Below are 15,285 nucleotides of genomic sequence, written 5' to 3'. Positions count from 1 at the left end.
CAATTCAGTGCATGCTTCTACAAAGCATATATTATTTTTGGCACCCGTGTATACCAACCTTGTTTAAGAGTGACTCTTATTCAGGGGGGGACTCGCTCGAGCAAAGAACCTTCTAGCTCTTGCTCATCACGCATTAGCACTAAGGTCAATCCGAAGGATACCCAATGTTGATTTAATTAACATTGAAGTGGGCAAACTCAGGAATAACAATCATGCTATTACTGACTTTGACAACGATGCTGAAAGACTCAGCATCGAAAACAGTATTATTAATGAGAACGATAATAATCTCAATAATGGAAAGATTGATATTTTCGCAGTACGAGCCGGTCGCACTGAAAAAAACCCCGAGTCAGCAGGTGAATTCCTGCTGGCTAGAGAAGTAGTGGTCCGTTTCGTACAGGATTCCATCGATGATGCGGTATATAGACAGAAACGAAACTCTAACAAAAATGAATGAGCAAACATACTTTTATTTAATGTTAATGACTTAGTCCTACTGTCTGCGGTAAACCTACCATGACGAATGTGGGCAGTAATAAAAATTACTGCCCAGGTATATCGGCTTGTTCCGTGTACTACATCGCCAAGGCAATGCGTACACGATCGAGCTGCCTCGTAGTATGCGTACACATCCTACGTTTTATGTTGGGTGTCTCCGCCCGTACCATCAGTACGAGGCTTCTTCCGATTCCGGATTACACCGTCACGGTCTAGGGCATCCGCAAAAGCCTGATAGTTTCGAACAAAAGCCTTATTGTCTCGGAACAGAGTCTGATTCTCTTGAACCAGACGATCTACTCCTTCCTCCAAAGAAGAGATTTTCTGACGAGCTGTCACCAGCTCGTTTTGAAGGGAATGATGTGTCCTTTCGTTCGCCAGCAGATTAGTCGCAACCTGCGCACAATTTATCACCTGGTGACGAGAAACATTATCAACCACCACCGCTAACTCGCGGCGACGGGGTCGCTCGTGATCAATGTCCTCCCTCGAATAGTGAATCGAGTGATTCAAATCACGATGTTGATTCGGGTTCGTCAAACGAGGCGAACCCGTTTTTTCCTTCCCCCCCACATCCATTGACGGATTCAAGTGGTAAGAGGCATTTTCTTGTTGAAAGCTTTTCGAACCACCGTGAGGTAAGGGGGGTTCGAGCGAGTTATCTCGTTCGTTGGCGAGGATATCCACCCTCGCATGATAGTTGGGAACCTCGTTCCCAAATGATGTCGGACGTTCCAGGTCTCGTCTTGCAGTAAGATGACACCCATCCTCCTCGACAGAAGGTCCATCGGAGAACGAGCGCTACCCGCGCTCGTAAAGGGATTGGAGGTTCTCAAATTTTTGACGAATCTCGTAAGAGTTACGCGTCATCCAATGAGGACCTTAAATGGATATGCGTCCTTAGGGGGCATGACATGCACCTTTAAAACAACATGCGTATGAGTCCCCCACGAGAGACAAGGTAACTCTACCTCACTAGACAAACGGTGCAACCTATATGGCGTGCACCGACTACGGTCCGTTCGAACCGTTCCCGATAAGTATTTAGCTTGTCAAGGCAGACCTCACGGCCTGTGTTTTGTACATTCTGTACAAAGGCTGTTTAAGCTTGGAACAAAGGTTTGACATCCTTTGCCCGCTTAGAAAAAGAGCACCACCGATGCCGGAAATAGGCATCGATGAAGAATTCCGTTTCATCCTCACCAGGCTTGTGAAGCCTGGATCAGTCGAATAACGGAATATGATATCGAGCGTTGGTCATACCAATCAATGAATTAGGTTATCCTTAGAGGATGACCAAGGCTTCTTTCCGGAAGCGAGTGCACGTGTTGCGATCTCTCTCCTGTTAACTCATGTTAACGCTAACGTGACTCTCGGAGCGTTCCTTATAACTAGGTGATGCCAATAAGCACCCACCAACAGCAATCTTCCCTGCACGATCACTTTGTTTCTGGTGACGTAAACTAACGTCATCAGAGTGATCGTCACCCATGGAGTCAGCATCAGATGACTCCCCGGTAAAGAGGTCCGACGAGTCGAACAACCTCGTCATCACCTCTCTAGTTGTCAGTTAGAACCCAAAATTTAAAGGGACTCGGCCCGGGTGATACGGCGGCATTCACTGAAGCCACTGAGTCGGGCGATGACGGAGACTTGGACCAGTCACCTACAATTGGTGTAGCGAATTGTCACCGTCACCTGCAATTTCATCAACAGATGACAAATTCCAGTCAACTCCAGTGAGAGTAGGAGGTGAGATGTTCTTCACAGTAGACGCATGTGTCTACTGAAACATTTGCATTACCAGCAGCAGGACTGATCCGTGCAGCTGGACTGATCCGTGCAGCTGGACTGATCCGTGCAGCTACCAGCTTTGCGGCCTTACGGGCGACGCGCACAAAGTTATAAGTCGTAATGCGCAAACGCGTCTCTGGACGGACCACGAATTGCCGTCATGTATGCAGGGCACCTTTTGCTAGTACTGCTTCAGTACTAGCTAAACTACACTGATAACAGTAGACAAGGTACCTCCGACTACCTCGCGTACACGACTTGCAGAGAAAATTCCAAAGTTGCTAAGGAATCGCTTAACAAAACAACAAATGGAAAAGTTTTTAGCATAGAGTAAAGGAAAACCAAATTTTATGCTATTTAGGTTTCTAGATATATCGTTTTGTCCTGACTTTAATATATATTAACAAAACTGCGTGTAGTGACTCATTGCTCACCACCCGTTCGCGCATCTATCAGCGATTGACGGGTATGTCTAATTGGTTTCTGAACAAAAATTAATGATGCGACAAAATTGAATTTTTAATTAAAAACCAATAATGCAAACTTACAGGGAACGACATAATAGTATTCCCTGTCACCTCAAATCAGTCACTATAGTGACTGTTGGTTAAGAAGGGAATGATGTAACAGGGTGTCCCGTTACATATGAATTATTTCCCCCAAAAATTAATAATAAATATTATGTTCTTTGATAGGAAATAAGCAAAGAAGTATAAATAATTGTCTTTTTTTTAATTATTTGACTGAATAGTTCCAATACTACCAAATCTGGCAATACTGATGCAATAAGACGAAAGCTCTATTGATTGGTTGATTTAAGTTAAAATCAACCCCGCCAATCGTTATAAGACACGATCGCGCGGTGCGCAAGGAGGCGCCATACATAGATTGTTTTTATATATTAAGTTCAGAAGTAGATAGAAGATCGTTAAGTAGGAAACTAAATATATTAATACGGTTTTATCTTTCTCTATTCTAAATCCTTAGTCTAGACCTTTGAAGCCAAGTCCCCTTAGCTTCGTAGAAACCTCTCTCTGTACTCATGTGTACGTGAAGTTTTGAGGCACCTCACCTACGCTGTAATCAGTGTAAGATTAAGTAGTACTTTCCAGTGCTAGTGAAAAGGTGCCCCGTTACAGCAAAGAAGTCTTGTCGACTAGAGATCGATACAAAGGCTTAAGTAAAGTAAAAAAGAAGTAAAACTGTATTAATATATTTAGTTCTTTCGTAATGATCTTCTATCTACTGGCTTAAATATATTAATAACTAACTGTGCAATGCGCCTCTTGCGCGACGCCTATTCGTGTCTTGTAACGATTTGAAGGGTTTATTTAAACTTAAATCAATCAATCAACAGAAGTTTTGTCTTATTGCCTAATATTACCAAATTGTGTAAAATCGGAACTATTAAGTCTTAATAAGGATTATAATTTCGTGCTACTTTGTTTATTTCCTCTTATAGGAAATAATATAATTGTTTCTCTTATAGGAGTAATATTTGTTATTCCTTTGATAGGGATACTATTTATGGAACGAGACACCCCGTTACATCATCTCCTAAATCAACAGTCACTTTTGTGACTGATGTAGAGTGAGAGAGAGTACTATTGTACTCTCTCTGTAAATGAGAACTTATTGGTTATATTTCAATTCTAACTAAAAATTGTGCATACATCTCTTCTGAGATGCGCGAATAGATTGAGAACCTCCAATCCTTCTAAGAGCGGAAGAAGCGCTCGTTCTCTCTGTTGGACTCTCTAAGGAAGAGGATGAGTTTCGTCGTACTACTCAGGACATCAATCATTAGCTGGGAACGTGGTTCTCAGCTATCATGTGAGGGGTTATACCCTCGCCAACGAGAGGACACTTTCGTCCATCGATAAGCTCCTGAGAACCCGTTCGTTCTCAGGAATACTATTGCCGACCAAATATCGGCTGCCTCTTAAGAACAGGCGTTTCAAATTTCTTGGATGTTGCTTTCCAAGCAAGCATCCTTGTTTCATACCACTCGACTTATCCGAGTTATCGAACTTTGACGCTGCCTAAGCTTGTGCGCAGCCTTCGATAACTGTGTCTACATCACAATGGTGGGCCTTCGACGCTGCATGTGCTTGTGGACAGCCGTCGGGATCTAACTCCACCGTATGATGGGTCGTCACACTGAGGTCTTGTGCAGTTGTGCTAACGACCGTACCACCACAAATGGAGTCACTGAACTCACTTGAAGAACATCCACACGCTTTTGTACGCTCCAAGACGTTCATAAGATGACCATCTGATGAATGAGAGGCAGGCATCGTCACGGATTGATGCTGCCAGTTTATGCATGGCTCGTACTTTCTGAGCCATGGTAATCCAAGGATGACATCAATTTTGTCTTCCAAATTCAGAACGATAAAATCATCACCGTACTGTGCACCCTTTAACGTGTATTGCATATCAACTAAACCTTTCTCTTTAATATTACAGATGTGCATGTTGCTAGGCGCACTGTCATCATCGTTTGAGTTGTATCGCGCTCTACCAGCTTGAGGCTGAGATCTTCTCGCGGTTTGCGTCGAATGAAATTATTCGACGCCTCACATTCGAAAAGGAACATTAGTGGCAGTTCATTTGCTACTATAATTTTCAAGGTGATGAGATTAAATTCATTACCTGCGGCAATTACACACAATGTTTGTGTGTGAGGAGCAACTTTCGTTTATGGCCTGCAAACTCATTTGACGTTGCTGGATCAGTAGGGCGCTCCGCGCCTACTGATCCCGACCGTTTTTCAATGATCCACTTTGCCGCTGCGATTTCGCGACACCGTCGGATCCGCGTCGTCTACTATTGTTTAGCGGTAGGTCGATCGTTTCGCTCAGCGTTTCTAGGCACTGGGCATGGGGCAATACACTCATAAGCGTAGTGAACTGTCTTTTGACAAGGATCGCATCTTTTGCAATCGTTTGTAGCTTAAATAACAAGGTTTCTTGCTTTTACCATAACAGGGATTAATTGTATACGGACCTCCGATTTCGTTGTCTCGATGGACGATAAAAAACCGAGTGGACGAAAGCATGGTTCAGGCTGAAGCTTCCTGTTCCGTTATACAGATAGATTGATCTGGCGTCTATAATTCGAGCCGGAACAGGTGGGTGTTGACGGGACAATCCGCAAGACCCTTGATGAAAACACTTACCTGTGTTTTGTCATCAATGGGTTTAGTCACGATACAATTCACTAGGTATCGTGTAAGTTGGGTGTAAGCGTGAATGCCATGCGTGTCCAGCTTCAAAAATCCAGGAGCTCTGCTCGAGCCCTAAGTTCGGCACTTGGTGGCTTAACCGTTAGCCGACTTCATGCGACCCAAACACAAATAGGACGTGAAGCTATTCCTTAGGTCCAAGATTTGGCAAGTCTGACCATCTTGGACATGCCAAATTTCACTTGTGTCGTACCATTCTCGATGCGACGAGCTTCGATGGCATCGTCAAGTTCAACTAACCATCTCAACAAGGAGTCACATTCGACTGCCTTGGAATTATATATATAACGTCAAGCTTTCGGGTCGACTCGCGTGCGTCGGCCCGGCAGCAGCATGTGATAGCTGCTGTCTCAACTGTAAAGCCCTTATTTTTCTTCTTAACACCTCTGTTTGTTGAGAGCCTTGATGGTGAAGCTAGGATTCATTTCACGAGCCGCGTTGAGTTGATGTTGAACGAACTCGGCGCTAATTGCATGTCGTCCATCTTTCTTTAGAGCGAACAGCATTCCGCTGACGGATGGCCCGCCGAGGGTCGACTTCGATCCGAGGTCACCCCCAAAATGGAACTCTCATGCGTAGCGTGAAAGGTCTCTTCTTCTTCATCCAACGTGTTCATGTTAAGTAGAACGGAAGTGTGATTGACGTCAAAAAATATAATCTTATGTCTTGTTAGAAATTGCGTGAATGAATGTCACAATAATAGATTGTCATTTTGTCGAAATTCTGTCAAATGTGGTAATTTGTGATATTGTGCGGTGTACACCGTCTCAATATCATTGAACAAGTAACCTTCTAGTGACACCTTTAAAAAATGTAGACTTCGATTCGCGTGGGGCAAGGTGCGCAATGCACCATCTTGCTTAGGCGGCCGACAAGACTAATATCAAGCAATGCTGATATAATTTTATTTGTTTTTGCACCAATTTTAACCTTTTTATTAAGTTTATTAAGTTGGATGTTGCATCTTTGCAATATTTATCGGCAATATCCTGCTGAATAATTATCGCTCAAGCGGTGTTTTATTGCACTAGGCTGATGATAATAAAATTATCATAAAATTAGGTAATTTTGTGTAACGATACAGCCGCCCGCAATGTCATTGGCTGACATTCATGTCCTCATGAAATTAAAAGATACGATAATTTGGCCAATAGACGAGCTAACTGAGAGCAGAGACGTCACAATAAGATTACACCTTTTCACCAACGCTGATTCTTCTATGATTCAAGGATGAAAAGCCAGTCCAGGTGTATCAACCGAAGCGAATTGCTGTACCCCGACAGCAGCAATGACTCAAATCAGGCTCCATGTCCACCAAACGCGCAAAATTCAGGGCACCACAAATTTCTTACCAATGAAGACAAGAAACAGAATGTGCGCTTTCTGAATGCATGAGTAAAGTCTCTCGTTACGTTACTGATCTGTTTTTTGCTTAAACATCACAGTCGCCACTCTCTAGCAGATACCCCAAATGTAAATATTCAGTTACAGAAGGCAATCATTTAGGGAGTGAAGCTCCTATCGGCACGGCTATCGGCCAGGAACAAGAAGAAACTACAGCTGAAGGGACAATTTCGAAGCATGATGTGTTTTCAATGGATCAGCATCCTTTATTACCTGATAAAGTCGACAAGAGAGGATCGGCTATGCAAGATCTTGGGACTCCACGATATCCTTTGACTTACATGAAGATTGATGACGGTGGACTTAGTGCCGCTCAACGAGTGAGGTTAGAGCCTTCCAATTACTCTGACAGCCGTGCTCATTCGAGCTCTCGATCCAATAGCTCAGAAGTCGATTTTGCGACCGATTCGTCTTTAAACGACAAAATCGATGAAAAGAAGAACGGACCGAAGTCTTGCCCAACAAAATTACAGGATACTAGAGTCGTAAAGTCTAATTATACTTATGGTAGTCGAAGACCATTGCGAAGCGGAGAAGCGGTAGTGTCCAAACTACTGCCAACGCGCGATACTGTTAGTAGTCTGATGAAGTATCTTCATGAACTGCAAATATCGGAGGCCAGTATGCGAAGGCAATTGGTGACGACAAAGCGTCATACCGAGAAAGATCTGTACCAGTCATTGTCAAAGCTCAATGAATTGCAGAAGGCAATGCAGATGGTCGAAAGAGATCGACAAACAGCGCAACAAAAACTGGAAGAGAAGGAAATGCGCATTCGGGAACTTGCAGCCAAACTAGAAAAGGCTGAAGCAACTCAAGAGGCAAAAATCAGACCGTCAGACAGCGGTACCTTTGTAAATGATGATTCGGATATAGTTACAAACGAAGTTGCGCTCCCTAAAAAGGACGAATCAAGTGTAGAGCATATATGCACGCTTGAGAGAGCAAAAGAGCCTGATCTAACGGCAGCAATATCACAAAGTGCGATTCAGTCACCTCCATTCGAATTAATGTCGCCCCACTCTCCTAAACAACCGCTTTGGGATCCATGGGCATCAGGTGGTGCTACCCCTATGAAAGATTTGCCACCTGTGTTTACAATGGGCGGAACAGGACTACAAGCTCAAACAACATCTGTGTCTGTTGTTACGAAAAATCTAGGCTTGAGACAAGCTGAGAACTACGAGCTTAAATCTGTGTTGGCGTCTCCGCATGAACCGTCGGATGAAGCCATTGAAAGTCTTCTTCTATCTCCTTGTGCAAAGGAGCACAACACAATTGCTGAGGTGGCACGTGAGCAGGCAGCAAGCAACCTACTCGACTCGCAGGTTCCTGCATCAAATGTTGGCTCGACGCCTCTAACTGAAAAGCGACGACCGCATGATCTGTTGAGAACTATATCGGAAAAATCTAGTCAACAAGTGCGACAAGAATCTTCGTCTCGTAAATTCCCGTCATTTTCCAAGCCAATGCTATACGTTGGAGCAATGCCTCCAATATATGAAAGTCCGTACGAGCAGCCTGTAGTTTGTTTGACTGCTCACAGTGATGAATTAGAAATGCACAATCCTCACACACAACAAATTACTCAGCCACCGTCATCCTCAACCCAAAAAGCTAGACCAAAATATGGCGAAACAGTGATTCTTCCGTCAAATAATGATGAACATTCTGCAACTTTAGTACCCCCAATTGCTGTGTTTGAAAAGAATGCTTTGAAAGTATCAAGGCCCTCTCTCAAAAGTGCTCAAATTGCTCAAGATCCTCATCCTGCAAGGAAATTGTATATCGGGACAGAAAAAAGCTTGAATGCTGTTCCGTCTACGGCTTTACCAATTCAAAAAGATAGCAAGATAGATTCTGCAGAACCACATCTGCTTGAGGCATGGTTGATTAATTTTTTTACGAAAGTAGACAAGGAGCGGTTAAAAATGGCGGCGGTATACCTCAAGAGGTATGCAGGTCGCGAAAAGTGGTTGTTTGCGGAGCTAACAAAGCGATACGGTGCTATAGAAGTTGATGCAATGAAGGCGCAATACGAAAAAGGTATGAATGATGCCACAACCAGTAGCAGCGGAGGCTACACAAGGAAATTCAAAGTCGCTACTGATGCAGTTGCTTCGAAAAAGCAGTCAAATTCAGGCTTTCAAGGCCAGCCACAGTATCAACAGCTCTCCCGTTCGCCAAATTCTGATAGCAATTTGAATTTTGGTGATGCAAGCAGCGCTTTCAAGGAGAATAACGCCTTAAAATGCCAGCTTGGACAGGAAGCAATAAAAACTAGGGCTCCATCGGACTCGAGTGGAAAAGATGCAATGTATCATAAAAAGACAATTATGCAACGTTGCAGTCCTTCGAAGGGTAGAAATTTTCCTGTAACTGGCCCGCCTGCATCTCTCCAATCTCCCCAAAAATCAAGCGATAGTAAGATTGCGGCAGAAGTTTGTTCAAGCAGTTTGCTCATGATGAATGAATCTACCTTTGTTCAATATGACGAGCCTATTCAAGGTTTAAATCAGCCCTCAATTCCCCCTCATACTGATGAGCAGACAAACAATGTTGCGCCGTTAGGCCTTCACCAGCGTCATAATACGTCTAAACCGAGTGCCCTATATCAGAAAGGTGAGCCTTCAAATGTGACTCTAGAGAGTATGCTTAGGGATTTGTACAGGAAGCATCAGCCTGATAAGCTGAAGAATGCTATAACTGTTGCAAAGCAGTACGTGGGGAAGGAACGCGAGCTTGTCAAACTTTTGAAAGGCAAATACGGGGCTTTAAGCGTTAAGCGGCTGGAGGAAAATCTTGAGCTACTAGAGCGTGTTCACGATGCGAACAGGAGAAGAAAGCATGTAGGCAAAAATCGCATTTTCTTCGTTCTTACGATCTCGCTAGGGTTTTGGCTGCTCTCGCTGAGTGTTATGATTGTCAATTTCGTCGTGCTGGATGCTTGGGAGTGTCATAGAGTTGGCAGGGACATGCAGCCTGCAAAAGAGTGTGCCCTTTTTAATAAGGAACTAGAGGCGTTCACATACGACCGCGTTGCTGACTACATGAGCCAGACCTACCCGAATGCTTGCTTTTGCTCGGAGTGGAATGCTCGCAAAAGTGGCTTGCATTCAAACTTCTCGCGTTACGAACTCGTAAACATGGCAAAGCTAGTGCCATTCTCTCCTAATTCTTTTAAAGTGCCTTGGATTGCGAGTGTTAAGGGGCTTGCTATATCGCAGGTGTTTAATGCAAGTGCAAAGTCTGTAGTGGATCAATTGCTAAGTGCGGGCTTGTTCTTGTGGTCCACTGTACTTGACTTCGCTGATTTTTCTAAGACGAAAGCTTATCCCGTGGAGGACAATATCGCACATACTTTATTATTGGAAGAAGAAAGGAATCGCGATGCGTACACGCTAAAGCAAGTTGCCGATGAAATGGAATCCACGAGCAAAGTTGACGCTATCGACTATTTACTTTTAGAGAAGGATACAGCAACAGCTCTATTCAATGCAGGAGACATAAAGGGAGAATTAGGTGCAGAACAATTGACTGCCGTCATTGATGCTTCAAAAGAAGCGCCGGAAGCTAATGGATTGCCAAGTAAAGGACATGGAGACGAGTCAGACAATCCATTAAATGAAGCTCTCCAGGAAAGTCCACTTTTTTCGCATTCTGCGGTAGAAATGGACGCGATTGAGGATCATTTAATTTTAGAGGGGCCCTCATCTGCTCCGTACGAGGATTACAAACCGACAATGGATTTAAGTGGCGACGTTTTTCAAGAAGTGAAACCAGTTGTCGGAAGCTTGATTACGAAGGCTTTTGAGTCAAATAGTAATGCTGCTAAAGAGGTTACGGCGATGGCCGATGGTGATAACGACGTGGCAATAGAAAACGTGGTGCCGGACCTTGTATTGAAACTGGCTTTTGGCTCTGAATTCTGCAATGCCAATTCATCGAACTTAAATTCTATAGGTAGTTATGACGACGATAGAGGTGATAAAAAACGGTTTGTCGCATTGACAGAGTATAAGTCGAAAAATACTAGCGCACAGTTTGATGAACAATTGGAAGCACATGTGTCTCAAATTGACGACGCCAAAACAGCCATGCCTATTGAGGCCGAAGTATCAATTTTTAAAGTGGAGCTTAGAAACGAAGTCACTGATTTGATACAAATAAATACGGGCGTTGCAGCTGTCCCTTCTGAACGAGAGCCTATTAAGGTTGACGAAGTCAAAGGATCTATCTTTTCATCGGAATCCCAAGCGGCGAGCTTTAATGCAGTGTGTTTTGAGGAAGATTTGAAGCACTGCAGTGCTGGATTGAATATGTTCAGTACAACTAAAGCGCAAAATTCGAAGACTAAAGCCAGCGTTTTGCTAGAAAAATCGGAAGTGACTGAAGCTTTAAAAGCTTCGGACACAGCGGGTACCAATTGTGGGGGGAGGAATGAAGATTTGACCATGGAGGCTGAAGGCGCTAAACATATAAACATGTGCAGTATAGAAAATGCTGATGCTATTGCTGCAGACGAGATCGAGTCCAATATCACTTTTAAGAACGAGGATCTTCATGTCGATAATGAGGTGGAGTTTGAGTCGGTTATTGAAGTAATGACTGAACCAGCTCAGACAACTAAACGTGAATTGGAGGGGAATCAAAAGGTGCTTATCAATGAGTTTTCAGAATTGGCTGACGATGTAGAAAGCAAGAAGGAGGGAAAGATATCGCACAAAGTGATAGATGAGACTCATCAAAGCGCTAATCATAAGACATCGACGTCTAACGTCGACATGAGCGAATGTGTTAAAGAACATGGCGCTGATGAGATTTCGGAACGCGATATCGAGACAGACAAGTCTTATTCAAGCGAACGAAATTTTGATGTGATACGTGCAGCAGCATTTGAAGAAAATGATGTCGAGGCAGAATTTTTGAAGCTGGGTGATGAGGACGAGGCCGAGGATGAAGATATCACGTACATGGAAGAGCTTGAACATCCCGACGAGGTGCTTCGTATGGCTGAACAGGCTGCTGCCGCCGATATCGTGGCAATGGAAACGCGATGGTGAGACAATTTAACGATATTTTATGGGCTTCTGTCAATGTATTCGCGACATAAAATTCATGCTTTTTTACGAGTGGCGTAATGGTAAACGAAGCAATGCTGTACCAGAATCGTAGTCTTCATCGTTTGTTAACTCAATCACTACTTTTTTTTCGTCATCATCTCATTGTTGCTTCAAAACAAGTCTTCGTGACGGTTCGATACAGACACTCTTACATGTCCAAAAGCAAACGGCGCGGGTCAGCAATAGCCTCAGCGATGCTTTTTAACAGCGTCACACCTTCTCGCCCATCGATAATGCGGTGATCATATGTCAGCGAGAGATACATCATTGGTCGCGGTACAGCTTTGCCCGCTAGCACGGTTGGACGCATCTTGATGCCATGTACACCTAGCACAGCTGATTGTGGCGCCGTCAGCATTGAAGTGCTCAACAGCGCTCCATTCACGCCGCTGTTTGAAATCGTGAAGGTGCCACCAGCAAGATCCTCAAGCGCTAGTGTACCGTCGCGAGCCTGCGTTCCTAACGAAGTCAGCGTTTTCTCGATGTCCACAATGCTAAGCTTCTCCACATTTCGAACAACTGGCATCACAACTCTACATGTTGACAACACATACGCAAAGAGTATTTTAAGACACGTAAACACTGCCGTTAGCGTCAGCACATACCCACGTTCCGAGGCAACAGCCACATTTATGTCAACGAATTCATTGTAAATGATCTCTTTCGCATCCATGTCGACCACTGCAAAACACGAATAATTAAGTCAGATTTACGATCAAGACAATATGCGCCACAGGAAAATAGTGAATGTACCTGAGTTAGCTGCAGGGATGCGCAAAAGCGCTTGCGCGCTGGCTTTTAAAAATGCAGACATGATGCCAAGCCTTACACCATGAGATTTGTTAAATGTCTCACCGAGCTCGTCGCGTAAAGCGATCAAATTTCCCAAGTCGCACTCCTGAAAGGTGGATAGCATTGCAGCAGAATTCTGCGTATCTTTAAGTCGTTGCGACGCACGGACTTTTAAAGCACTCATCTGAACGCGAATTTCGTTACGATTGTAGCTGCCGAAAGTACGTTCCGAAGAGATAGCAGGGGCTGTCGAGGTAGTGGTGGAAGATTTTAGCGACACAATCGGGACCTCTTCAGACGCAGCATCTGGAGAAGGGTGGGCCACTGAAACAGTGGGCTTAGAAGGAGCTTCCGACTTAGCCGACTCCGCAGTTGCTTTAAACGCTTTGTCAATCACAAAGAGTGGTGATTCCACTTCAACAACGTCTTCGAGCTTTGCCAGCACGCTCACCAGCTTTCCAGACACTGGAGCTTTGACGTCCACGCTCACCTTGTCATTATTGAATAACTTCAGTGACCAGACGGAAAAAAAGGCACATTCTCTTTCCAGTGTAATTTTTACCTTGTCCGTCTCTACGATAAGAACAGCCTCGTCAGCACGCACATGGTCACCGACGCCTGAAACACATAATCATTAATTAGCCAAAAAAAATCAAAGTAATTTAACTTTCCTAGCAGAGAATGCGTACTTTTAAGGATAGCCACAACGGTGCCTTCTGAAATAGAGTCCCCCATGGACGGCACATTGACAGTCTCAAAGTTCTCTTCAGGAGATACGACGGAAGTCGCCTGTTCCTTCGACATACTTGCTGCGACTGGAGCATTACCCGTAAACTGCTTCTTCATGCTGAACAACGGGGAACCCACCAGTACAGTTTCATCGACCTGGGCTAGCTGAGCCTCCAGCACACCGGAAGATGGCGCACGCACATCCACGCTGACCTTGTCAGTCTCGATTACGACGACGACTTCGTCAATTTTCACGAATTCACCAGGAGCTGCATCCAAGCGCAAAAAGTGTCAAAAAGGTTGCTAACTAGACATGGACTGTAAAGAGCTTCGTACCTTTGAGCCATTCGACAACTGTTCCCTCCGAAATTGAGTCGCCCATGGTAGGCACAGGCACCACTTCATCGGCAGCTACATGATTGACGAATAATATAGGAGACATGCATCATGTTAATTGAAAGGGAATCTGTGTCCACGCTCACAAAGAACCATTATGTTATATACCAGACGAGAAGGGTCGATTTAATGAGCGCCCGGGCAAATGCAAGCAGCTTACTCTATGTAATTAATTCAGATAAGCTTAGTGGATGATCGCACTGTCGTTCTTACAATTGCTCACCTCTTCGGCTGCAGCACAATGACAGAGATTGAACGCAGTTGTTGCCGAGCATTTAAAGCAGCTTGTGAGCGTGTATATCTTGTTACAGCGATAAAAGCATGATGCGCTGCGGGTCGGCCACTGCGCAAACTCTTGCGTAATGCCTGGAAACTCATGTACAATGGCCCCCTACAATCTATATCAAATTGTGTGGCCCACAGATTCGAATAGCACGAAATTGGTGGGGCATGTGACACAATTTACTCGACACACACACGTAATTAACAGCTTTAATTACTGTAAGAATCAATTCCATTTGAATGATTCTTTTCGGAAGTGAACCGCAACGCATTGCGATCCCTTCCCGTTGGTTAATGTTAACGTTAACTCTGCCACTACTCTCGGAGTGATCCTCGGAATCACTCCGCCCCGGTGAAGCATACTAGCACCATCAGTAGCAAGCTTACCGAAGTGACCTTTATGATCACTTCGCTCCGGGTGATGCATAGACATCACCAGAGTTATCGTCGTCCATTGAGCCATCACAAGATGACTCCGCACCAAAAGGGTCTGAAGAAGTGTCATGCAACTTTGTAATCACCTCTTTGGTTGTCACGTTAGAACTCGTAAGTTTAATTGACATGGCTTCGGTTGATCCGGAGGCCTTACTTATTGCCACCGAGTCGGGCGATGACGCCGACCCGGCCCAGTCACCTACAATGGGAGTAGGTGACATATACCAGTTACCTCTAATCGGAGTAGGAGTTTACTTTTTTTCCGCAGTAGACGCATTATCGTCTACTTGAACATTTCCATCGCTAACAGCTGCACTGAGCCGTGCAGCTGCAAGCTTTTCTGCCTCACAGGCGACGCGCCCGGATCTCATAACATGCGTAAACGAATTTATTTTTGAACAAAATAAAAAATGCAATAAAATTGGAGATTTAAAAAAAACCAATAGTGCAAAAATTTACAGGGAAAAACATAATAATATTTATCTGTCCCTCCACATCAATCACTATTGTGACTGTTGGTTAAGGGAAACGATCTAAGGCGTCTGCCGAAGCCTGATGGTCCCGAGCCAAAGCATGATTGTA

The 15,285-nt window shown here is 44.3% G+C and overlaps 2 protein-coding genes across 2 annotated transcripts; one reads left to right on the top strand and one right to left on the bottom strand.

The window, feature by feature from the left end:
* Positions 1-7,137: 7,137 nt before the first annotated feature.
* CCR75_009547 (uncharacterized protein) lies at positions 7,138-12,009 on the top strand (the record flags this gene model as incomplete). Its single annotated transcript, XM_067967586.1, has 1 exon — positions 7,138-12,009. The coding sequence occupies one exon, from the start codon at positions 7,138-7,140 to the stop codon at positions 12,007-12,009; it is 4,872 nt and encodes a 1,623-aa protein (XP_067823022.1).
* CCR75_009546 (uncharacterized protein) lies at positions 11,242-14,377 on the bottom strand. The gene is made up of 7 exons (XM_067967585.1): positions 14,210-14,377; positions 14,095-14,147; positions 13,927-14,001; positions 13,551-13,859; positions 12,823-13,479; positions 12,675-12,750; positions 11,242-12,602 (listed from the first exon to the last, which is right to left on the bottom strand). The coding sequence occupies exons 1-7, from the start codon at positions 14,362-14,364 to the stop codon at positions 12,218-12,220; spliced, it is 1,710 nt and encodes a 569-aa protein (XP_067823186.1). The 5' UTR covers positions 14,365-14,377; the 3' UTR covers positions 11,242-12,217.
* Between the last annotated feature and the right edge of the window lie 908 nt (positions 14,378-15,285).

The sequence above is a fragment of the Bremia lactucae genome, linkage group LG1 (genome assembly GCF_004359215.1).
Source record: "Bremia lactucae strain SF5 linkage group LG1, whole genome shotgun sequence".
Taxonomy (NCBI): domain Eukaryota; phylum Oomycota; class Peronosporomycetes; order Peronosporales; family Peronosporaceae; genus Bremia; species Bremia lactucae.
The sequence above is the reverse complement of the archived record's forward strand: the minus strand, read 5'-3'. Positions and strand labels throughout refer to the sequence as shown.